The 25,850-nt window shown below is 40.6% G+C and overlaps 1 protein-coding gene across 1 annotated transcript; it reads left to right on the top strand.

Moving 5' to 3' along the window:
* The first annotated feature begins 11,042 nt into the window (after positions 1-11,042).
* On the top strand, positions 11,043-14,931 carry LOC104417770 (very-long-chain 3-oxoacyl-CoA reductase 1). Its single transcript, XM_039298735.1, is given in 4 exon segments — positions 11,043-11,431; positions 11,463-11,785; positions 13,324-13,393; positions 14,420-14,931. Coding segments are annotated over 4 exon segments (978 nt in total). The 5' UTR covers positions 11,043-11,083; the 3' UTR covers positions 14,657-14,931.
* The last annotated feature ends 10,919 nt before the right edge of the window (positions 14,932-25,850 follow it).

The following is a 25,850-nucleotide window of genomic DNA, read 5'->3' as shown; positions in this document are numbered from 1 at the left end:
AATCATATATCATTTAGGTATTGTGATGACATGGTTAGAATTCTTGAGTCCCCTTTATTTCATCCTTTCTTTTGCTCTTTACTAAACACTCATAAATTCACGGAAGAACATTGTTATAATGTTTACATTTTTCTTTAAAAAAAAAGAAAAGAGCAAACACCGATGAATTTCCCTTCATAACTCTCAATCACTTTATTGATACCGATTGACTCAAGATTGTGAAACGATAGGGTTCACTATTTTATATGTATCTTCCGCTATCGAGTTCATATCTTTCGGACTTGAGAAGGTTAGCACAACCAAAATGAAGGGCATCATCACACTTTTTTCATTTCCAATCAACTAGATTAATTAAACTTTAATTCAAGCTGCATACACATTGAGAGTTTATGATTATTGCGTAATGAGAGAGTTGAATATGAGTTGTGTACTCTTACGAATCATTTAGCTCGATTAATGCACCATCAAACTAGTCAATATGCTTCACATGATATGACATGGAAGTTGATCCATGCTAATAATAAAGGGTTTTTATTCTGGACATTCAGTGTAAAATATGTAATTCAATGATGAGCCACGGCCATATGATTTGATCATATCGATAGCACATCAAACAGACAAGGTACTTAAGCTACATATAAACCTTAATTCATATAATTCTCCAATTTTACAATGGATTTTTATTCCATAGGCCATTGGAAAAAAAATCCAATCTCCAAAACCGTGTCATCCGGATGACCCATCTGGTTCTAAATCAAGAAATATAGTAAGTCATAGAAGATTTGAAAGTTGAATCTTGGAATGAGCAAGTTGATGGACAATTTTTTTTAGGCGTGGTGCGGGCTCCATGAAATAGGCCCAATCACAGCTTGCATGTTTAGAGAAAGTGCGACATTACATTGAAAGAAAGAGAGGGACGGTCGTAGCTAGGTGAAATAAGTCGGCAGTGGGAACCGCCATTTTCAGTATGAGTTAGGTATATATTTATGAGACCTTTTTCATCCAACCATTTCATCGGCTCTATAAGTATCAAATAAATGGACATGTCGTGCAACAAAAAGTCTGAGAAGATCGCTTTTCCACACGTTGTTTATTAGCAAAATAGACTTGATCGCGAAAAGAGAAATTGATGACGGACTATTCAACATGCACATGGGGACGTGATGATTGCAATCTTGGCCGATCAGCTCTCGAATTGGCTGTTGCCCGGTCAGGAAGTGGGTTCACTATCCCCTGCACACAAAGCTCTCGTAGCCCCACTCCACCATTTAATTCGTATCGTCATTACTTTCACTGGCGGTTGGAAAATAGTCGGGCCGCAAATTCGGAACACTGAACCGTACGAAGTGGAGAAATCTTCATTCCTCCTGGTCGGGGACGACGCATTATTGGTTTCTAGCGCGCATAATGTTAGTTGGACCCTTCAAGCTAAGACGGATCGGCAAGGTGAGTTGCTAACGATGCTGTTTGATTGCTTCCTCTGAGGTTGGTGCCCTGATGATAAATACAGAAGAACTTCGTGCTCTCCACGGTGGTTTCTCTGGTTTAGGTTTAGTTTGCAAGTGCGGTTCAGAAAGGTATCCGAAGGCTTAACTGTATCATGGGAAAGTCCTCAAAGTTTGCTCGTTTTGTACTAGATGGTCGCGTCAGTACTGAGTAGTGTTTATTGTCAGTGGTCTCGGAATAGAAAGCGAGAAGAAGATGTACGCAAGTTGAAGTGAAAGAGTAACGCACGCCGAACTGGTCGACTGATTCTCTTGAGATGTGTAGCGCGAGGTTTCGTGTGGGATTGTAATAAACCAGATTTAGACGTATGGATAAGATTATCATATTGCTTGAAGACTATATGGCAGTGTGGTCATCATATTGACCAGGAGAGAAGGTTGAGTGTGGAATTGATGTAAGTAAGTTTTGATTTTTCTTGAGCGTTAATATTATGAAAAATCCAAAATTGATATATTTGTAATAAAATTATTTTAAGTTAAATTTTTAGTTATCAAAAACTTTCAATTGGTACATCTATCACAAATTTATTTAAAATTAATTTTTGAGTCATTAAAAATTTCAAACTAGTATATATGTGATAAATGTATTTTAAACTGATATGGATTTTCACATGGACTTTAACATTATCGCTTTATGTAATCCGACTTAGCAATTTCAAGAAAAAATTTGACGGAAGTTAATGGATGGTACATATATCATAAGTGTACCGGTTTTGAGTTTTTAGTGATCCAAAAATTATTTTTGGTTAAATTTACTTTGGGTATACCAATTTGAAATTTTTCGTTGATACTAACTGTTTTCTAAACCTATTTCCCTTTCTATCCCTTTTCATGATATTCTCGATGCTAAAGGAAATTATTAAAGGACATATGACATATGTCACTTCCTCCCTCCTTTTTTGTTAGTTTTATATTTTTTTTTCCTAACTTTCATTTTACTAAATTCACTAAACTTTAACTTTTTCCCTTTGTTCCATTATCTCCTTTTAGTCACTTTTTTTCTTATCGAAATTCTTATACTTTACTTTACAAGCTATGTTATATTTGTATTTTTCTTATCAAATGTTACATGATCATTAAGTCACATAACTTATAGTGCCATTATGAGTTTTAACGTCAATAATTTATAAGTGCCCAAATTTCTATTTAAGCTCTTAAATAAAATAAATTCTCAAAATTGATATCATTTGGTACTGTCAGCGCTACCTGAAATGGATGAGACAAGAGGGGCTTGAACATGATGGCCTTCTTTAGGTCGACTATGGCCACGCACCACAAGAATTCTCGAACGGCACTGCCTTTGATGTTGTGTGGCTAGTATGCATGGTCTAGATATGAGATAATGAGGTGTTAGGTATTAATGTGAAATTCTTACTGTGGCTCTTTTGGAATTGACGTGTGATGCTGTAAAAGCTCTTGGTTATGTGGTACTCGATTAGGTTTCCACCATTGAGCCCACTTAAATCGTTGTCCTCTCTTATGTTTATTTCATTTACAAAGAAGTCAGATTTCAAAAAATAATTAAAAAAAATATATATGTATGTATCCAAAAGTCAGTATAAGCAACTTTTTCAAGGTTTTGAGCATTTAATATTATAAAAAGTTAAAAGGTGTGTGATACCCTCCCCTTTTTTTCGTCATAGAAAAATCCAGACTTAATATATATATCATAAACACCCTCTATTTTAATTCCATCCGAGATATATTTGTCACACTAATATAATTTATAACATGAAAAAGTTTAGGATGTTCGTTTTACAATGAGCAAGTTTCTGATTTTTAGTGATACAAAAAAAAAATGGGGCATTTGCATCATAGTAGACATAGTTTGAAATAATAACAAGAAAAGAAAAAGTCACTCAAAACATACATTCACATTCACAAAGACAATGTAAAGAGAACTTATGAGAGCTCCTCGTTTTCTATTTATGGGAAAATTTTATAAAACCGCACATAACAATTTGCACCATTACACTTGACCTCATCTATATTTAGGGGTGAGCACGAGACTCAATTCGAACTGCCTAGTTTGTTGAGGTTATTGGTGGTCGGTTTATAAGTATAAGAAAAAGCCTTATTCTTTAAACTAGTTTATAGGGTGGTAGAGGCCAAAAACCACCCAACATTAGTATCTAAGCTGAGGTTGCCAACAAATCTAAAGACAATAGCCACACGAGAGATTGTTGAAATTGTCCAACATCGGTTGTGGGGTGGTCAATTCATAAGTGTGAGGGAAAACTCATCATTTGAGCTAATTTTTAGGTGAAAGAGATTTAAGACCACCCAACACGATTTTGGGCATTTCCTAGTTCTAGAAATTTGGAACTAGTAAATATTGATTTAGTTCTTGATTTTATGTGTGGACCCAACCATCCGAATTATATATATATATTAATTCTTTTTATTCCAAAACCCTAATTCTTATTCTCTTCTCACGATTTAGTCATACTCATCGCTCACGCCTATCACTCTCACTTCTTTTCAGTCACTCAGTGCTCATGCCTCCTTTGCGGCTCAACGCCTCTTGCTTATGTCTCTCTCATGCTCATGCCTATCACTCTGACTTCTTTTTAGCCACTCGGGTCTCACTTGAATCACATCCCTCTCGCTCAACGCCTCCTTCTCACAGTCTTATCTCAAGACTCAACTCTCGCCTCTCTCTTTCTCTCTTGCGCATCTCCTCTCACTAATTTAGCAACCGATCTTATGTGTTAGTTAAAATGCTTGAATGAAATGCGTGAACAAATCTGAAAAGTATTCTTATGCTTAGTGTTTCGATTGATATTGTTGGTTCCTAAGTGCACTCAAAAACCAGACCGGATCCATCGATATGGTTCCTAGGTGCATCCAGGCCTAGGTGGGCCGATTCTCGATTTCACAAACTAGGAATTGGCCATTTTGGTTTGATTACCAGTTTTAGGGTGGGAATTGGCTCTCTCTAAAATCAATCACCCCTATCTATATCAAAGTTGTAGAAGTTAGAAATTAGAAGAAAGCTTCATAAGCAAAAAGATTTAACTACCCTTCGTTTATAGTATGATAAAATAGCATATGGTATATATACTTTGCCTTTTTTAGCCCAAAACCCCTAAAATTTTCGACAATATACAAATATTGACTCGTATATTTACATATAATTTGTTAAATATCCAACAACGGGTGGCACTATTCCCCCACGCACGAGAGAGAGAGAGAGAGAGAGAGAGAGAGAGAGAGAGAGAGAGAGAGATTTTTTTCATTGATCAGTAGGCCCATATTTTTTTCAAGATAATAGCAATTTCTTATATAAAAGTCATGAACTTAAAATACCTAGTGTCTAGTAACAAAACTCAAGATGCAAAATTGCCTTTTAGCTCTCTATTAATTCAGTGAATTGATAAGAGATTTTTTTTTTCCTTGAACAAAAACCATGATTTCTAATATGAAAGTCACAACGTTAACTGTAAAAAATATTCGTGACGCATAATATAATCTCACGAATGAAATTCTAATCTTATATCGTATGTGTATTTTAGTGCAAAAGCAATGAGATATCATTGATTCACATGTGTTCATATCTCTACGAGTGGCACATGTCCCGTGAAGTATTCGTTTTTTATTCGAACCATTGTACCTTTTATTTTTCTTTCAAATATTAAAAATTAATCAACGGAACAAACAATTAACAAAGTTCTTTCCCTTGAAAACTAAAGAAAGGTTTTAATTTAAAAATAATAAAAACATTTAATGATATAAGGAGGTCCCAAAAATCAATGATTATTTAGTTTTAGGAATTCGAAGTGGTCAACATTAAACAGAAGTTAAAGATCAAATGCTGAGAGCTGAAAGTTAAAAAAAAAAACAATGTCCATTAAGATAGTGCCTAACTCCATTTGGTTTATTACCCAAATAATTATTATTAAAGCAACTCGAGTTCAAAATCTGCAAAACAATTTTATCATCCTTCACCTCTAATTTGAATTTATCTTCTAGTCATGGTTCACTTTGCAAACCGAAATTATCTTATCCATTATGAGCACTTATATCCTTAGAATGGAGGTGCCCAAAAGGGAAAAAGTACCCCAAAAAAAAAAAAAATCCAAAGCTATTGCATCTATGCCAATTCAATTTTAAATATTTCAATTGTGTCAATTAAATTTTAAACATTTTACGTTTTACCAATATAGTTAATTCGACCAATTTTGGTTGAAAATCGTTGACATGGAAGTTGATTATCTCATATGAAATGGCTAGTACTAATATAGATATTTTTTTTTTCCCAAATTTGTTATTACTTTTTTCTTTGTCGACTTTTGTATTTTCTTTTCCTACCTTTGTATTTTCTTTTCTTTCATTTCTTTTTCTTTTCCCAACTATGGGTTGGCAAAATCACCAATCAACCCTCACCAGCCACAGGTGAGGTCTAAGAGAGGGCTTCCACCCCTCATTAGCCACGGGTGGGGGCCTCCACGCCCTTGTTGGCCATAGGTGAGGGTGTCGGGCCCTCATCTATTTGCCGACAAGGACCACTATGCTCTCGGCTGGTTTGGGCGAGGGCTACGTCGCCCTCACTTGGATCTTAGCAATAACGATGGTGAGAACCGAGACACCCTTGCTTGGCCAGCTAACAGGCGAGAGTGTTGGCCCTCACTTGTGGCTAGTGATAGTTGGCCAACAACCTTGCTACCCCAGAGTTGTGAAAAAATAAAAAATAAAATAAAATAAATGTTGGAAAAAAAATATTTAAAAATTGTAAACAAAATTTGGCACTAGCGTTGGTCATGCTATGTAGAATGATAGGTATTTATGTTAACGATTTTTTTATCAAAATTGATCGGATGGACTACATTAGCAAATCGTCAAAAGGCTTGGAACTCAATTGTTATAATTAAAAGTTTAAGACTAAATTAGCACAAGTGTAATAAATTAAAACTCTTTTTGTATTTTTCCGACCCAAAAATGTAATACAATTTGCATTTAGTTATTGTTGACATCCAAAATTACCCTTGGAACCACGTGCCAATCACAAGAGATCACTGGACGAAACACTCCATTTTGACTTGTGAAGTTAAGGGTAAAACATTTTTCGTGAAGGCTACTTAAGCTAAGCCTCAATGGGATTCTGAAAACCAACTCTAGAGTCAATAGCTTGGAGATTAATTGCCACGTGTCATGCTACAGGGACAGTGCACTGGATTTGATGATAAAGCAAAAATAGCATTATAATTTGAGCGAGAATAACTATTGCAAGAAATGCGCATAAAAATAGTGAGCGATTATTTGCTTGAGGAACAAGCCGCACCAGCATCATTGGCGGGGCAAGAAATGGTTATTAAAGGATAAGGTAACCAAGAAGAAGTGGAAAACGTGGAGAATGCAAAGAGTAGTGTCCAAGAAAGAGCAGCCGACTAAGGAACAATCAGTCTACTCTATAAATACCACAGACCTACCATTGATAAGCACCCCTCGAATAACAGAACAATTATATTTACTTTATCTTTACTTTATCACATCTTAGCCATAGTTTCCATATTCCCATCATTAATCAATTTTCAGTGTGTATCTTTATCCGATCTAGCATCATCGACTAGATTCTAGTGTTGTTCTACAAATCCAACGTCGTTAATTAAATTCCAGCATTATGTTTTTACTCAAGAGTATTGCTATTGATTAAATTTCAGCTTTACACTTAAAATAAGTTGTGTCGTAAATTAAGTTCCGGCATAATTTGAGCTTGAAGCATAACTATTAGTGTCCAGATTACATAATTGATTAAATTTAGGTGTAATTTATGCTAAGAAGCAATTAGTCTTCAAGTCATTCGAGTATCAATTGTTAAGGTTGTATATATAAGTTGATAAATAAGGGTCCTTCTCGCATTTGACATTCTCTATCCAAGCTCAATATAGAACTTGAGTCTCCTATAATAAAACCAAAACGCAACATTTGGTTAAAGATTTTCACTAGGTTCAAAAGTTAGCATGAAATTGACCATAGAAAAAAAGGACTAAATTCAATCTAAAACAAAGAAAACATCAAAAGAATTATAATCCATATTTCCGGTTGATTTTTTCTTCTTTTTATTATAAATCATAAGGATTACCACTAAAGTTAGAAGTTAAAGTTATTATCCTTTTCCTATTGATTCGAAGTCCGGAGCATTTCAGACACCAGCTTGAATCATCATTGAAGAGGGTTTTCTAGAATGTGTTCTCGATTTGATAAAGGACATCTCTGCAATGAGTTGCTTCCCATTTTGGATGATGTCGATAATGGCAAGTAGAAGCCTTGGCGCTTTGAATATAAGGATCTCACAACCCAACCGCTGGTCTTCGTATCCGCCATGACACCCCTATGGATTTTCACAATCTTATATGCCGGTAAGCCTTTGCTCCCATTTGTCATTCTTCCTACAAAGAGACCACCGGGTCAGCCTATAGTTTCCGCTGGGTACGATGCCCTCGTGATTTTTCGCCGTTGCATTCAAGTGCAGCGGATTTTGGTTGTTTGATAAATTTCAACCTGAACGGTTCTAATTTTTTTTTTTTTTTTTTTACTTTTTTAATCAAATGCTGAAAATTTACACGGACATGGTGCTCATAAAAGACCATAAACTCTATTATGCTATGTATCTAAAACCGCACATTGTTTTCATCTTATTGACGTGACCTTGTCATTTCAATTATCTTGCTTTCTTATTTACTTTTTCTCTCTTTCATTTTCTGACGTTAAATTTTTAGAATAACTTTGAGAGTTCACCTCATAGGTGTCGAGCGAGTTGTGCTTCTATGTGTTTTTACAGGTTTTACTCGTATCGAAGGTTCAATCAAATTTTTAAATTTTGAAAATTTCTCAGAAAAGCTGTTACAGAATTTGGGGATGACAAGGATAAATAATCATATTTTGGGCATAAATGATTTTTTACAAGTCACGTAATTAATTGACTAAAGAAAATATATGAAATGAATTCATAACTGGAGTACTTTTTGGTAAACATAATACATGTATTGCATACATGTATAAATCAGTCCACTCCAATAGCGCGAATAATTGTAAAACGTGCGAAAGAGGGAATTTGTTTTAAAAGTACGTATGAGTATTTTATGTAAAAATGCGAGTATTTTCCTAACAAAGAACAATGCATGGATGCAAGAAATTGACATTTAAAAGATAATGTAAAACCAATTAATTGTAAATATTTCCATAAAGAAATATCTGGAAAGAGAGTAGTACAGCAGAGATTTTTAAATATATTCGAAACGGATCTAAATGGTGTTCAACTTGAGATGGAATTGCAATTAAAAACTCTTGAAGTAACGTATATGAATACTAACGAGATAATTGATATGGATGGTGTTTGTAGCGACATGGGACCTATAAAGCCAACTGTTACTGTAACTGTTGATATATATATACATATATATATTGTGTATATTTTTATTCTAACTCTCACTCTCAGAGTTATACGAATACTAACGAGATAATTGACATGGATGGTGTTTGTAGCGACATAAGACCTATAAAGCCAACGGTTATTGCAACTACTGATATTTTTTTTTTTTGTCGATCCTACTATATTATTATTCTAACTCTCACTCTCAAAACTTATATGAATACTAACGAGATAATTGACATGGATGGTGTTTGTAGTGACATGGGACCTATAAAGCCAACGGTTACTATAATTGCTGATTTTTTTTTTTGGTCAATCCTACTCTATTCATATTCTCACTCTCAGACTTTTATCTTGCTTTCTTGCAGGGTGTAGGAGTTGAAACCCACACTTGAAATTAATTCATCCCACTCCAAACCTCCTTTGAGAAGGTGGGGGTTCGAACTCCCCATCTCCCCCTTCCATGTTGGAAATGTGACTACTGGGGCAAACCCTAGTGGTTAACTACTGATATTGATAATGTATGTATTTAATCTCCTGATAGATATAGATGTAACAATCGTTTTGTTTTATCTACGGTTAAGAAAATTGCGTCGAAAAATCCTTGTGAAGTAGCTAAAGGTGCATGTGGAGTTGATGTTCTAATGAGGTCCATGATTATGATGAAGTTTAAGCACGGCTTGGACTTGAAAAATATCTATGGCCAATGAACCCATTGAGGGATAGGAGAGTAGCAATAGAGTTTAAATTTTAGCAAAGCGATTGTGACTTGTCTCAAACGTTGAGTCAAGGTGGAGATTATTAAAATATATCTCGAGTTTGGACCTACAAACGAATCCTAATCTAAGATATATTGTTATTTATGGACATCCAAATTTGTGCCATGAAATTACATATTTCCTATTTCAGAGTTAAAGTCCAAGTTGGATATTTTCTGATATCAAATTTGAATCCACCGGGCAAAGTAGCGGAGGTAATATAAGCAACAACTTATATTTGGATTGTCGAAGCCTTTGAACAAATATTGGAAATCAAACATGTATTACAATCGCAATTACTCGGTCAATTGATTTCCTTTTTTTGACCAAGACGCGACAGACTTGGACTTCTTCTCTGTGGCGGTGATACTAACATTCAAGGGTTTATTTTTGTGGGTCTTGCTTCTATATATGTAAAGCAAGTCTTGCCGTGGTCGTGAGGTCTCCTTGAAGTGCTGTTTGTGTACGAGTGCTTGGTGAATGAAGACGCACAAAGGAAACTGGTAAATTACATTCATCAAATTAGTGTTTGTAACTATGAAATTTTATGGTGAAATTTGTAAATTTTTTCTTAAGATTGAGAGATTATTTAGCGATGAATTTAAAGTTAAACACTAGGCGAGTTATTTAGTATAATGAATCTTTAAATGTATTTAAATGACTTGAGCGTGTAATCTTTTATTATATCACGTAATCTATAATAAAATTTATCGCTACTCTCCTTGAAAGAAAATCATTATCATCGAATTATGGTGTTCGATTTATTTATTTTGATTTATTTATTTTATTATTCAATCTGTCAATTTCCGTAGTAATTTCTATCTTAATGAGTTTTGACAAAATGGGACGAAGCCAGCCTCGCCTGACTGATGGCACAAGTGCATCCAGCGCGCATGGTAGATGTGCAACGCCCGGCACTCATCTAGTCATTTCTTTTCTTCCTTCGCTTTGTCAAAATTGGTGACTGTTCCCAAACATTGGCTAGGTCTTTATCTCCATAGCGACCCCCGCGTTAAAGAACATTAACTTAATCCTAAACTGGGTCAAGAAGAAGGCCATGGTCATTACCTTGTCGACCAGACCTAAGACAGGAAATTGCTCCGGTCCGACGGGATTACTCCAGCGCTTTAAGAGGTCTCAAAAGCCTAACGGAGGTGGGGCGCGGCGGCTGTGTGGCCGTGGGTTGCTGCGGGATTGTAACGGAGCGAGTGGAGATAGAAGGAAGAGAGAGACAGAGAGGGGATGGGCTGTAGATCACTCCAAGAAAATAATTTAAACACTGTCAATTTACACTAGGAAGATTCGAGTACAAAATATCTCTGGACATGCGGTCAGGAGAGCTGGTACGTCGCGGGGTTTTGGAGAGCAGTGAGTGAGAGAGACGTCAACAAATGTTTAGCACTTGCCATCCCGAAGTCCTCTGGTGAAAGTACACACCGCACAAAACGATGGTTCTTGCGGACTTCTTGATCGCCTCGGCCACCGTACTAGGCTTCATCTCGCTCTTCAAGAACGTACTCACCTTCGCCCGATGGCTGTACGCCGCGTTCCTGAGGAAGCCGAAGGACTTGCGCGACTACGGCTCGTGGGCCATTGTCACCGGCGCCACCGACGGCATCGGGAAAGCACTGGTGTTCGAGCTCGCCTCCAAGGGCCTCAACCTCGTGCTCGTCGGTCGGAACCCCAGCAAACTCGAGGCCACCTCGAGGGAGCTGGGATAGATTCGGAGCAACCACCGAGGTCCATTACATAGTTAGCACTTCATATGCCATTTACATAAAAATTCCCGAGCGATCGTACATCTGACGCACGAGACACTTTGTCCAGGTCAAGACAGTGGTCGCCGATCTCGCGAAGCTGAGCGGAGAGGAGATAGCGGCGGCCATTGCAGGAGCGACGGAAGGGATCGACGTCGGGTTGCTGGTCAACAACGCGGGGATGGCTTCTCTCCCGAAATACTTTCACGAGGTGGATCGAGAGTTGACGGAGAGCACGTTGAGAGTGAACGTCAACGCAGCGGTGTGGGCGACGAAGGGAGTGATCGATGGAATGTTGAAGAGGAAGAGAGGAGCGATCTTGAACATGGGATCTGGTTCCGCCGTGTATGTCTCTTCGTATCCTCTTTGGACCTTGTATGCCTCCACCAAAGCGTAAGTTTCGATTTTCTCCCAGTTTTGTGTCTTATTTTTTCGGTAATTTGTTAATCAAATTTATAATGCAAAAGTTTTCTCTTTCTTACTAATTTCCTTTTAGGATTGTAGCTATATCAGGATTGATATACAAATTTGACATTGTAAACAATGCGATGGACTATAAGCAGTAATAAGAAGTTTATCAAATTCAATGCCGGACAAAAGTTTATACATCGCTTAATGTTCCAACAATTTAGTATGTTTCACATTATTTAGAGGGAAAAAGCCACGAAAAACCCTGAACTTTGCCCAAAGTGACACATTTACCCCAAACTTTTTTTTGTGACGTGAAAAACCCCGAACTTTGCCAACCGTGACACATTTACCCCAAACTCTTTTTTGTGACGTGAAAAACCCCGAACTTTCGTTATGTGACACATTTACCCCAAAATTAGAGGGCATTTTGGTCTTTTCATTTTTAAAAATTTTTAAAATTTTTTTTTCTCTCTCCCCTCCACCGGGCTGGCGGCGAAGGGAAGCCGGCATCCGGCGAGGGCTGCCCTCGCCGGCGTCGGGCGAGGGTCACCCTCGCCAGCCTCGGGCTAGGGCGGCCCTCGCCGGCCTCGTGCTAGGCGGCCCTCGCCGGCCTCGGGCTAGGCGGCCCTCGCCGGCCTCGGGCGAGCCCCCTCGCCGGCGTCGGGCGGGCCGCCCTCGCTGCGTCGGGCGAGGGCCGCCCCGCTGCGTCGGGCGAGGGCCGCCCCGCTGCGTCGGGCGAGGACGGCCCTTCCCTGCGTCGGGTGAGGGTGTCCCTGCCCTCGCCGGATCCGGCGAGGGCCGTCCTCGCCCGTCGCCGGCGAGGCCGCCCTCGCTGCGTCGGGCGAGGTGCCCTCGCAGATCGGCAAGGGCCGTCCTCGCCCGACGCCGGCGAGGCCGCCCTCGCTGCGTCGGGCGAGGGCCTTCCCTCGCCCTCGCTGCGTCGGGCGAGGGTGTCTGCCCTCGCTAGATCCGGCGAGGGCCGTCCCGCCGTCCCGGCGAGGGCCGCCCTCGCTGCGTCGGGCGAGGTGTCTCGCCCTCGCTAGATCGGCGAGGCCGTCCTCGCCCGTCGCCGGCGAGGGCCGCCCTCACTGCGTCGGGCGAGGGTGTCCCGCCTTCGCCGGATCGGCGAGGGCCGTCCTTGCCCGTCGCCGGCGAGGGCCGCCCCGCGCGGGCGAGGGTGTCCTCGCCCTCGCCCGACGCCGGCGAGGTCGCGGACGCCGGCTTCCCTCCGCCGGCCATGGCGGAGGGAAGAAGAAAAAAAAAGAAAAGGAAAAACAGAATAAAAAGACAAAAATGCCCTTCTTTGGGGGTAAATGTGTCACGGTTTGGAAAGTTTGGGGTTTTCACGTCACAAAAAAAGTTTGGGGTAAATGTGTCACTTTGGGCAAAGTTCGGGTTTTTCATGGCTTTTTCCCTTATTTAGATCTAAAAGGACCTTTCAACAGTGTCAAAGTCTATAACCAATCTATTCTTATAGTTCAATCATGTGAACTTAGATATATCAATGTGATTTGTTGCAGTTTTCTGGCAACATTCTCAAAAAGCATCAGTCTGGAGTATGAGGGACAATGGATTGATATTCAATGTCAGGTAAATGTATGAGAAACATCATATATCATTTATGTATTGTGATGATTTGGTTAGAATTCTTGTGTCCCCTTTGTTCTGTCCTCTTCTCCGCTCCTAACTAAACTCTCATAAATTTGCGAGAGAACATTGTTATAATGTTTACTTTTTCCTTTTAAAAAAAGAAAATCAGACGTCAATGAATTTCCCTTCATAACACAATCACTTTATTGAAACTAATTGACTCACTTCTCCACATCGGTAGTAAAATGGATGCATAATATACTTTCTCCTTCAATGACGTAATAACCACTCAAGTTTCAATGGATCAACTTAATCTTGTTCAACGGGTGATATTCAGCCCAAAAAAATAAAGACTAGGAGCATGGTCTCATTCTCCATGACTTCACAAATAGAGGGAAGATGATTAGAAGCCTAGGTACTTCGTGATTAGTGACAATTCCACAATGCATGTTGGGGGTCATATAATCCAATCTATGCAGTGGTCCGTGCGATTAACTTACTGGTCATGTTTCATATCAGCCAGACCATGCAATCACTTATTTGCTCTCTCTATTCTCCACAGGAGGAAAATTGTTCAAAAGTCCTAAATTCACTATTCTGTAAGAAGAAGTGAAATGGGTCGGTAAATTTATTGACCTTGCATGCCTCATTCACTAACCCATGACCTCCAAAACATTCCTTAGCTGTATCGATTGTACTTGCTAGTTAAATGCCACACGATGCCCTTTGCTAATTGGTGAAACAAGGCATTATATGAGCTAAAGGAGAACGGTTTTTCTGGCATTGTATCTTGCAAAGGTATAATTTCGAATCTTAATGTGCGTTCTTTTGTTTATGGTCTTGTTATTGTGCTTGTTTTCTTCTCCTTGACTGTTTGTTTCAAACTATGAGATAAACAGTTATGCTTGGATTTTAGAGATTCACTTCAAATGTGTAATTAAGTTTTCATAGAAATTAATGAATCGCAGGTTCCAAGGAAAAAGCTTTTAGAACTAACGCTGCGCTTGAATTCCAATTATATTGCAGGCTCCTCTTTTCATTGCCACCAAAATGACCAGGATGAAGAGACGGTATCTCTTCATACCTTCGGCGGAGACATTCAGCAGAGCTAGCGTGCGGTGGATCGGGTACGACCGGGTGTGCAACCCCTATTGGTCGCACTCGGTTCAGGCGTTCGTGGCACGCACGCTGGACACAATCACCGTTTGGGGTCTCGAATGTTACACGAAATGGGTGAGAGATCAAGAAAGATCGCGTCGTTAGGTCATCGAACATGGTAATCGCATTTTCAGACGCACCCCGACGTAATTGCAACTTGTGTGCATGACTTGGATATGAAAGCTTGGAGTGGTCGAGCCTTGAATATGGCATGTGATATGAAGACTTTCTATTTTTCATTCGGTATGCATAAGTTTTCATTTATACTCTGTGTTTCCGAGTCTTTCAACAAAGTTCGTGCTTCTACTTTGGACCCTCTTAAGCACGATTCACTTTTTACATTCAAATGCTTACGCGGTGGTGCCCACAAGATCATTAAAGGATAGTGTTCACTATTCTATATGTACCTTCCATTATTGAGTTTACATGTCAACAGAGTGACACTGGGTTATTTCTTTGATAACCGTGTGAAAGCATTTTTACATAACAAAAATACAAAATTTGTAATGCTTTTTCGATCATTGATATCTCCAACATAATCACTATCTAAATGAGCTCTAAGTTGGAAGGATTCATAATGATAGTAATGTAGGCCATGAGAAGTAGTACCTTTGATGCATCGAAGTATCTTTTTTACATCTTTAAAATGAGATAACTTCGGCTTCTCCATATATCAACTTATAATTCCAACACTATACATAATATCCGGTCCCGTGCATGTCAAGTATCTCAAACTCCCCATCAAGCTTCTATAAATATCAAATCAACATTAACACCATCATCAAAAGTTTGGTCCTGCACTCAATTAGTGCATTGATCAGAGTACAATTCTTCATATTAAATTTGTCAATGATATTTTCTGCATATCCTTTTTTAGAAATAAAAATCTCCTTGGCACTTTGCTTCACTTCGATCCTAAGGAAATAATTCATGAGATTATTATCAGTCATCTCAAATTCATTCACCATCGATGCCTTAAAAGCGTCAGCCATCTTAGTCATGTCCTTCTTTTCACCACGTTTTTTGCATTGGAAGGTTTTAACGCTATTGGGTACCTAATCAATCTCCTTCCATTTTTTGTTGAATTTATGGTTCCCCATACGCTTGAAGCTCGAAAATTTGTAGAAGCCCAATTTAGCAATATAAGCATGGACAAAGGATTTTGCAGCTTTTAGACACTCATTCTGTGACATCCCGATTTTTCCGATTCTATTTTCAATAAATTGAGACGGGCATTTCATTAGCACGCGTATAGTTCTTTTCCTTGAGTCGGCCACTCATGTGGAAACTAGTCTATCGGGTGAAGCTGTTAAAAATTTCTAATGCATCAGACTCGAGAATTTGACCGGAAGCGATCTTTCGACCGAGTTAATCTGCAAGGGTCATTACGGCACAATTAAAATCGATTAGAGATCCGAGATAGGTCGACTCGACGAGGCATGTGATCGAGTGTGGGTGATTCCACCGGATCGCACAATTCTTGTCGATCGACGACTTTGGACCGACTTTTCTATCGATTGGGTACCCTGTGTTCGTATTTGAAACCTTGAGATTACCCCGACAACCGAAAGTCGCAAATGTTTCAAAGATGTATATTGTGGCTTGAGATGATCAACCACAGGTCAAATGCATGAAAATTTCTAAATGCTACCCGGTAGGTTGGCGCGCTAGTATCGTGCCAAAGTGAAATTAACCGTGGAATTGAGATCGAATTCGAAATTGGAAAACGGGTGTGTCACAAATCATTTTAGGATCATTAATTCATCTTGGAAGATTTTTCATGTAAGCCGAGTTTTTCAGCAATTAAATCAAGGAAAATGGTTAATTGGTTTGGAAAATTAGTAGGCCCGCCTTTGGTATTGCTATTAAGACTTAAGTTGGTTCTATGGACAAGTGAAGATGTAAATTGAAGTGTGGTGACATTGGATTAATTTTATGAACTTCAATTGGGTTCAATTGGAAGAGAATTGATGGAATTGAAGAAAGTGAATGTACAAAATTGGATGCGGAAAATGAGATTTGCAACCATTGGAATAAGGTTGTGGGAGTTTTGAGTGAGTGGAGTATGATGTCATGGATGATGTCATGTGGTGGGCCAATTTGTTGGATTAAAGAAAAGAAAAAAAGAAAAGGGAATGGTCCCATCTCTCTCTCTCCTCCTTCTCTCTTCTTCCTCTCTCCCGTTGGCTTCTCCTCCATCTTCATTGTGCGAAGACCAGAAAATTTCAGAGAAGAAGGAGCTGCAGCCATGGTCGTCCACTCCCGCTCGCACGCCGCCGTCGCCACCGTCGCCGTGTGTCCGCCTCGCGCCGCCCGTGCGCCGCTCGCCGGTCCGCTCGCGTCCGCGCTCCGCCCGCGCTTGGCCGGCACCCCGAGCTGCTGTTCAGCTCGTGGAGGAGCTACCAGCTCTTCCCCGCCGCCGTGAACCGCCGTTCGTCGCCGCCTTGCCCGCCGAGCTGCAGTCGCCGCTTCCTCCGCCGTTCCTCCGTCGAACCAGCCCCGGATCCGCCTCTTCTCGGCCTCAACCGGAAGTTGCAGAAAATGGGTATGGCAGCCCTTCGTGGCCCGTTTTGGCCGCCTTCCCGAGCCCGGATGCTCGGCCCGCTTTGAGGAAACTTGTTCTCCTCAGCGTCCTCGTCGTTTTGGTCCGCTCGGCTCGCTAATCCGGTGAGTTTAACTCACTAAACCTCGCTTAGAGGGTTAATGATGCTTTAGGTGTGTTTAGTTTATGTTAATTGTTATTAGGTGGATAGTTTAATTTATTTAAGTATAGATTATATTAAGATGTTTGATTAACTTAAATTGTGTTTAATTTAAAGTTAAGTGGGGGTTTATATTAATATAAACATTGATGTGACATAAAGGAATTTACTTTTGATTTATTTAAATATCCCGAAATCATTAAATAATTTAATAATATATTATTATTCGAAATTATTAAAATATTATTATTTAATTATTTTCGGAATAAATTTAATTATTTATTAAATTCAGAAAATTTTTTCGGGACCCTAAATTCTCAGAATTTCGTGCCGGTCGCTATGGTACATTCAGATTTTGAAATTGATGATTGGATATTATAAATTGAGTGTGGATTTCGAAAACTATGGATATTATTATTTAATTATTTTCGGAATAAATTTAATTATTTATTAAATTCCGAAAATTTTCATTGGGACCTTATTTGCTCAGAATTTTGTGCCGATCGTTGTTGTGCATTTAGAATTTGAAATTTATGATTGGTTGTGATGAATTGAGTGTGATTGTGATTTATAGGGATTCTTTACGATATCCTAAGTGTAGAAATTGATGGGAGATTGGTCGTGATTAACCACCTATTAGAGGTCGTGCCTAGTGAGGCCGTGATTAACCACCGATTGGAGGTCGTGCCTAGTGAGGCCGTGATGAACCACCTATGAGAGGTCGTGCCTAATAGGGCGCGATGAACCACCTAAGAGAGGTCGTGCCTAATGGGGCCGTGATTGACCACCTATTAGAGGTCGTGCCTAGTGAGGCCGTGATGGACCACCTATGAGAGGTCGTGCCCAGTGAGGCCGGGATGGACCACCTATGAGAGGTCGTGCCCAGTGAGGCCGTGATGGACCACCTAATTAAAGGTCGTGCCGAGTGGGGCCGTGATTGCCACTGGTTATTAAGCCTTCCTATAGGGTCGAGATTGGAAGTAGTGATTGATTCACTAGAATTGACATGTAATCGGCCAAGTCGATTGATCGCTGAGACGATCCAAGTGGTTGAATTGTTTGATAATGTGGTTGTGCCATGGTTGTTTGGTTATCATAATTGCACGTGGTTGGTTTATATAAATTGTGCTAACCTGCAGATAAAGGCTGAGGCGAGGTAAGTCTTCTGTGTGATGTGGCTAGGCCACCCGGGCGTATTTTCTTTCTAATAGGGGTTTAGGGGTTGAACTTGCTTTGAGACGTTGTCTCGGTGGTTATTGAATAACCATTTCGGGTCCGAGTGGACGGAGCGGCCGGATAGCTTTGGTTGGCCTTGAGGAGTTGGAGATGTGAAGTCATAAAGATTGGAGATCGTGTACGACTTGTAGGTCGTAGGATAACCTCTTTTTAAGAGCCAGTCCTTTGTAGACTTGTTGGCCGTAAACCCCGTTTGTAATTCTATTGAATTATGTTTAAGTGTTATGTTGTGGTTTGCTTCTGCTTTTCTATCCCGTATTTTATTGTCGGGGATTTGTTTTGCTTCCGCATGCGTAAATAAATGAATGGGGTCGGCGACGTGTCGGGAAGTCGCATTTGAATCGACAGTGGGATGCGCGCGCTCGGGGTTCGGGCGTGACATCCCGGTTTAAGTGGTATCGAGCATGGTTTGTGTATGGAGTGATAAGGTGCGATGAGTCTTGGGATAGTTAGTAGGAAAGGCTTTTAATATGTTGATGCATGTGGTTGATAGCTGTTTGGTAGCTTGTTTGTGGGGTCACTCAAATTCTAACCTGATGTTGGAATCGGAAAACAGGTTTCTATAAAGAGCCTGTAGGATGAGTGACCAGGAGTGGAGGACTCCTTGGAAGAGGTCGATAGGACACATACCTCGGGGTAGGATGCGACAAGAGTTGGTACCCGAGGTAAGCGCAGCTTAGACCGGCGTGTGTGTGAAAGTACCGCCGTAGGCTGGTACTGAGAGTGTAGCAGCACTAAGTGATCCTAGGTTTAATGGGATCGTTAAGGCGCTAGTGTTCCTTGGAAGCTTGTTGGGTCAGTAAGTTCAGGATCGAGCCGCCGCTATTGCCGTTGTTTCTACCGCTGCCAGTGTTGTGACCGTTGTTATTGTCATGCCTATTGAGGCCTAATCTGGAGTTGTGATCGAGGATCAAGCCTCCGTAACTGAGTCAAAGTTCAGTTTAAGCAGAAATGGAAATTGATTGGAGGAAATGCTGATGTCAGAAGAAAGATGCCCTGTTTCACCCAACCGGAAGAGTAGAGTTGGAAGGTCAGTGCTCAACTCGATCGATGCGTGTCGTGTACGTAAGAAAAGACATGGATTCGTTCCGTCTTTGTAAGAGAGAAAGGACTTGTTACGGTATGTCGCCGGTAAAGCCATTTGATCATAGGTGGCTCGTATAGATGGATGGAACCATAGTTGTTTTTGCACCGCCGTTGATGAGACGAATAGAGAAACATGCTTCGGGACATTTAATGGGGTACTTGGAAGAGACCCAGTGCAAAGAATGGTGCATGATATTCCTTGATGGGAGGTAAATGACTCCATGATTGTGTCTGAGATTGTGGGAAGGAGGCTTGAGTCATCCCAATGTGTTAAAGTAAAAAGGAAACATGCTTTGAGTGTGGCCTAGCATATCATTCGGGTTAGAATTGTCCGTGTAAGTTCAAGAGAGTGTAACTTACCTATTGCGAGATAGAACGCCACTAGGATGGCGAAAAGAATAATAATGGATTGACTATGCATTAGTCAAAGGGAAAATGTTCTTGAGGGAATTTTATCATAGTAGTGCAGCAGAATTTTCGATGAAAGTTGTAGGATCTTTGTTGTGGTAATAAAGTGATAGAAAGATGGATCTTGCTATAATTGTATCGATGGGTTTGCTTATGTATGACTTGGAAGTCATTTATAAAAAGGTTTGGCTCGAGGAGCTTTATGCTATTATGAATCATGTTGGCAATGACATAATTCAGCTTGTTCAGTTAGCGTGTGAAAGTTTTGAATCATTAAAAGTCGAAGAGGAACTTCGACCCTTGTTATTCGTCACTGAAGATGACCCGATCTGGTTGTTGGTTATCGAATCTGCATGGCAGCTGTAATAGACGCGTCAGTTGATGAGCCGAATATGGAGAACGTAATCGTGGTACGTGAGTTTTCTAAGGTAATCTCTGGAGAATTGTCAAGTTTCTTTGTCGAAAGAGAAATAAGGTTCGTGATTGAATTAGCACCGGATCGAGCGGTTCCTAAGGCTCCTTACCGGATGGTGTTACCCGAGTTAAAAGGACTGAAGGTGTAGATGCAGGAAGTGTTGGATAGGGGATTCATACTTTCCAGTGCATAACCTTGGGGAGCACCAGTTCTGTTCATGAAGGAGAAATGTGGTTCGTTGTGGTTGTGTATCGATATTCCTCAAGATCGACTTGAGGTCAGGGTATCATCAGTTGAGGATCAGGAAGAAAGACATACCAAAGTTAAGACCTCGCACTCGATACAGTAGTTATGAGTTCACTGTAACGCCGTGTGGTTTGATGGATACCATAGCTATTTGTTTGGGTCTAATGAGCAGAATGTTTAAGGGTACTTGAATCAGTTGTGATCGTGTTCATTGAAGTTATCCCAATGTGTTCAAAGAGTGCTGAGGAGCACGAGAGACATTTGAGGATGGTACTTGGACTTGGATGACTCTTGAATCTTACGCTAAGTTTAGCAAGTGCGAGTTTTGGATGACTCGTATTGCCTTCCTAGGTCACGTGATTTCAGGCAAAGAAATCTCCGTAGACCTTGTTTAAGATTGAAACAGTGAACAGTTGGCCGAGATTGTCTACAGTGATAGAGATCAAAAGTTTCTGAAAATTAGCAGGATCTTACAGAAGTTTTATGGAAGGGTTTTCAGTGTCAGCGTTGCAGGTAATTCAACTACTGAGGAAGTAAGGAAAGTTTGTGTGGATAGATGAGTGCGAGCGTAGTTTTCAAGAGCTTAAGCAGAAGCTGACTACCGCACCTGTGCTGATCATTCCATCTGGTCTTGAAAGTTATGAGGTCTGCAATGATGTGTCGTTTAAAGGATTTGGTTGCTTGTTGATGTAGCATGATAGAGTTATTGCATACGCGTTCCGTCAGTTGAGATCTTGTGAGTTAAATCATTCGACGCACATCGTAGAACTTGCAGTGGTTATGTTCGTTTGTAATTTTTAGGCACTATAAGAATATTGCATATCGTCAATGACTATCAAAGTCTCAAGTATGTATTCTCAAAAAGGGAGTTGTATATGAGATAGCATCGCTGGATGGAACTCATTAAGGATTGCGATTATGGTATTTCGTATCACTCTGGAAATGTGAGCAAAGTTACAGACGTACTGAATCGAGAGTCCTTAGTTGCACGAGTTCGGTACTCAAGGATTTAGATATTATTTGAGAAAGTTCGAAATTCAATTTTCAAATCTAAGGTAGGCCACCTTTTGGAATCTTATGACCACCTCGGAATTGAGCGGAAGTATAGATCATAATCAAATCGCTTCAAAGTGGACAAATTCAGAAATTCAGAAGATTCTATAAGAGAATGCAATGAGAGAGAGGTTGATTTTCAGATTTTCGATGACGAACGCTAAGGTTCGAGGACGATTGTATGTAATTGAGAATGCGAGATTAAAGAATAAATCTTATGAGAAGCTCATCATAGCAACTTCAGCGTTGTCCAGACAGTGCGAAGATGAGTCAGAATATATATCATCGGGATTGGTAGATCGGTATGACGATAGATATCGCCGAACAAGTTGTAAGTGTTGGATGCGCCAGTAAGTGAGAATTTGGTAATGTAAGCTAGGAAAGCTTTTTCAAATCTTTGGAGAGAGGTTTGTGTGGGAATGAAAGTATAACATGATGGAATGTTATGACGGGTTATTAAGGAGTCGGGAAGAGCATTGATTCCTTATGAGGTTGTAGTCGATAGGAGGATCGAGCCAACTCACCTTAATGCACGAAAAGATCTCGATTGGAATAGGTATACCGAAGTGTGTGTATATCATATAAATCACCGGCATTGAGTGCCAAGGATAAATTGTATTTCAAATCTAGATCGGATGTTCCAAGTTTGCGAGCTTTCGGATGGTTCCTTCTTAAGCGGTGCATAGCGGAGAGTGCAGAATTTCGATTGCCGAGATGAAATCGGGGAAAGAAAGATCACGAGGCCAAGGTCGAACGGTGAGTCGTAATCGCGATTGCCGAAATCGGTGTCGAGTTATATCGGATCTTGACCGAGAGGTTTCGGCTTCAGCAAGTAGATCAACCGGATAGTCCCTTTTTGATCAGTGTAGAGCAGAGTGTTCAGAACTTCAGTTATTGAGATGAGATCAGAAATCAGAAAATTGCAGGTCCAGAGTTGGTTCGGAAATCAGTGATTCAGTCGCAATTATCAAAGATAGTTTAGACACTGCTTAGAATCGCCAGTTTAGCTTCGTAGATCTGGTGTTAAAGACCTTTGGAATTTTAAGTGGGCAAGTGTTTAGTATTTTGCATCCGAAGTGGTTTGGGCAAGATAGCAGTGATCTAACAGCATTGGTACGAAAAGAGCAACCTGAGAAAGAGAAGATTATATGAGACGATGGTACCTCCCCCTTTTTTGTCTAAGAATTGGTAAATGTTTAAATTTCGAGGACGAAATTTTTATAAGAGGGGAAGAGTTGTGACATTTCAGATTTTTCCGATTCTATTTTCAATAAATTGAGACGGGCATTTCATTAGCACGCGTATAGTTCTTTTCCTTGAGTCGGCCACTCATGTGGAAACTAGTCTATCGGGTGAAGCTGTTAAGAATTTCTAATGCATCAGACTCGAGAATTTGACCAGGAAGCGATCTTTCGACCGAGTTAATCTGCAAGGGTCATTACGGCACAATTAAAATCGATTAGAGATCTGAGATAGGTCGACTCGACGGAGGCATGTGATCGAGTGTGGGTGATTCCACCGGATCGCACAATTCTTGTCGATCGATCTTTGGACCGACTTTTCTATCGATTGGGTACCTGTGTTCGTATTTGAAACCTTGAGATTACCCCGACAACCGAAAGTCGCAAATGTTTCAAAGATGTACATTGTGGCTTGAGATGATCAACCACGAGGTCAAATGCATGAAAATTTCTAAATGCTACCCGGTAGGTTGGGCCGCGCTAGTATCGTGCCAAAGTGAAATTAACCGTGGAATTGAGATCGAATTCGAAATTGAAAGTGCGGGTGTGTCACAAATCGTTTTAGGATCATTAATTCATCTTCGGAAGATTTTTCATGCAAGCCGAGTTTTTCAGCAATTAAATCAGAAAATGGTTAATTGGTTTGGAAAATTAGTAGGCCCGCCTTTGGTATTGCTATTAAGACTTAAGTTGGTTCTATGGACAAGTGAAGATGTAAATTGAAGTGTGGTGACATTGGATTAATTTTATGAACTTCAATTGGGTTCAATTGGAAGAGAATTGATGAGAATTGAAGAAAGTGAATGTACAAGAATTGGACCCCGGCGGAAAATGGAATTGAACCCATTGGAATAAGGTTGTGGGAGTTTTGAGTGAGTGGAGTATGACATCATGGATGATGTCATGGTGGGCCATTTTGTGGGATTAAAGAAAAAGAAAAAAGAAAAGGGAATGGTCCCATCTCTCTCTCTCCTCCTTCTCTCTTCTTCCTCTCTCCCGTTGGCTTCTCCTCCATCTTCATTGTGCGAAGACCAGAAAATTTCAGAGAAGAAGCCGAAGCAGCCGGCCATGGTCGTCCGCCACTCCCGCTCGCACGCCGCCCGTCGCCACCGCTCGCCGTGTGTCCGCCTCGCGCCGCCCGTGCGCCGCTTCCCCGTTCGCTCGCGTCCGCGCTCCGTCCGCGTTTGGGAGGCTGCTGTTCGGCTCGTGCGAGAGCTACGAGCTCTTCCCCGCCGCCGTGAACCGCCGTTCGCCGCCGCCTTGCCCGCCGGAGCTGCGTCGCCGCTTCCTCCGCCCGTTCCTCCGTCGAACCAGCCCGGATCCGCCTCTTCTCGGCCTCAGCAGGAAGTTGCAGAAAATGGGTATGGCAGCCCTTCGTGGCCCGTTTTGGCCGCCTTCCCGAGCCCGGATGCTCGGCCCGCTTTGAGGAAAGTTGTTCTCCTCGGCGTCCTCGTCGTTTTGGTCCGCTCGGCTCGCTAATCCGGTGAGTTTAACTCACTAAACCTCGCTTAGAGGGTTAATGATGCTTTAGGTGTGTTTAGTTTATGTTAAGTGTTATTAGGTGGATAGTTTAATTTATTTAAGTATAGATTATATTAATGTGTTTGATTAACTTAAATTGTGTTTAATTTAAAGTTAAGTGGGGGTTTATATTAATATAAACATTGATGTGACATAAAGGAATTTACTTTTGATTTATTTAAATATCCCGAAATCATTAAATAATTTAATAATATATTATTATTCGAAATTATTAAAATATTATTATTTAATTATTTTCGGAATAAATTTAATTATTTATTAAATTCCGAAAATTTTGGTCGGGACCCTAAATTCTCAGAATTTCGTGCCGGTCGCTATGGTACATTCGGATTTTGAAATTGATGATTGGATATTATAAATTGAGTGTGGATTTCGAAAACTATGGATATTATTATTTAATTATTTTCGGAATAAATTTAATTATTTATTAAATTCCGAAAATTTTCATTGGGACCTTATTTGCTCATAATTTTGTGCCGATCGTTGCTGTGCATTTAGAATTTGAAATTTATGATTGGTTGTGATGAATTGAGTGTGATTGTGATTTATAGGGATTCTTTACGATATCCTAAGTGTAGAAATTGATGGGAGATTGGTCGTGATTAACCACCTATTAGAGGTCGTGCCTAGTGAGGCCGTGATTAACCACCGATTGGAGGTCGTGCCTAGTGAGGCCGTGATGAACCACCTATGAGAGGTCGTGCCTAATAGGGCCGCGATGAACCACCTAAGAGAGGTCGTGCCTAATGGGGCCGTGATTGACCACCTATTAGAGGTCGTGCCTAGTGAGGCCGTGATGGACCACCTATGAGAGGTCGTGCCTAGTGAGGCCGTGATGGACCACCTATGAGAGGTCGTGCCCAGTGAGGCCGGGATGGACCACCTATGAGAGGTCGTGCCCAGTGAGGCCGTGATGGACCACCTAATTAAAGGTCGTGCCGAGTGGGGCCGTGATTGCCACTGGTTATCAAGCCTTCCTATAGGGTCGAGATTGGAAGTAGTGATTGATTCACTAGAATTGACATGTAATCGGCCAAGTCGATTGATCGGCGAGACGATCCAAGTGGTTGAATTGTTTGATAATGTGGTTGTGCCATGGTTGTTTGGTTATCATAATTGCACGTGGTTGGTTTATATAAATTGTGCTAACTGCGAGATAAAGGCCGAGGCGAGTAAGTCTTCGTGTGTGATGTGGCTAGGCCACCGGGCGTATTTTCTTTCTAATAGGGGTTTAGGGGTTGAACTTTGAGACGTTGTCTCGGTGGTTATTGAATAACCATTTCGGGTCCCACGGTGGACGGAGCGGCCGGATAGCTTTGGTTGGCCTTGAGGAGTTGGAGATGTGAAGTCATAAAGATTGGAGATCGTGT

The sequence above is a fragment of the Eucalyptus grandis genome, chromosome 8 (assembly GCF_016545825.1).
Source record: "Eucalyptus grandis isolate ANBG69807.140 chromosome 8, ASM1654582v1, whole genome shotgun sequence".
Taxonomy (NCBI): Eukaryota; Viridiplantae; Streptophyta; class Magnoliopsida; order Myrtales; family Myrtaceae; genus Eucalyptus; species Eucalyptus grandis.
Note: the sequence above shows the minus strand (reverse complement) of the source record. Positions and strands in the feature narration are given on the sequence as shown.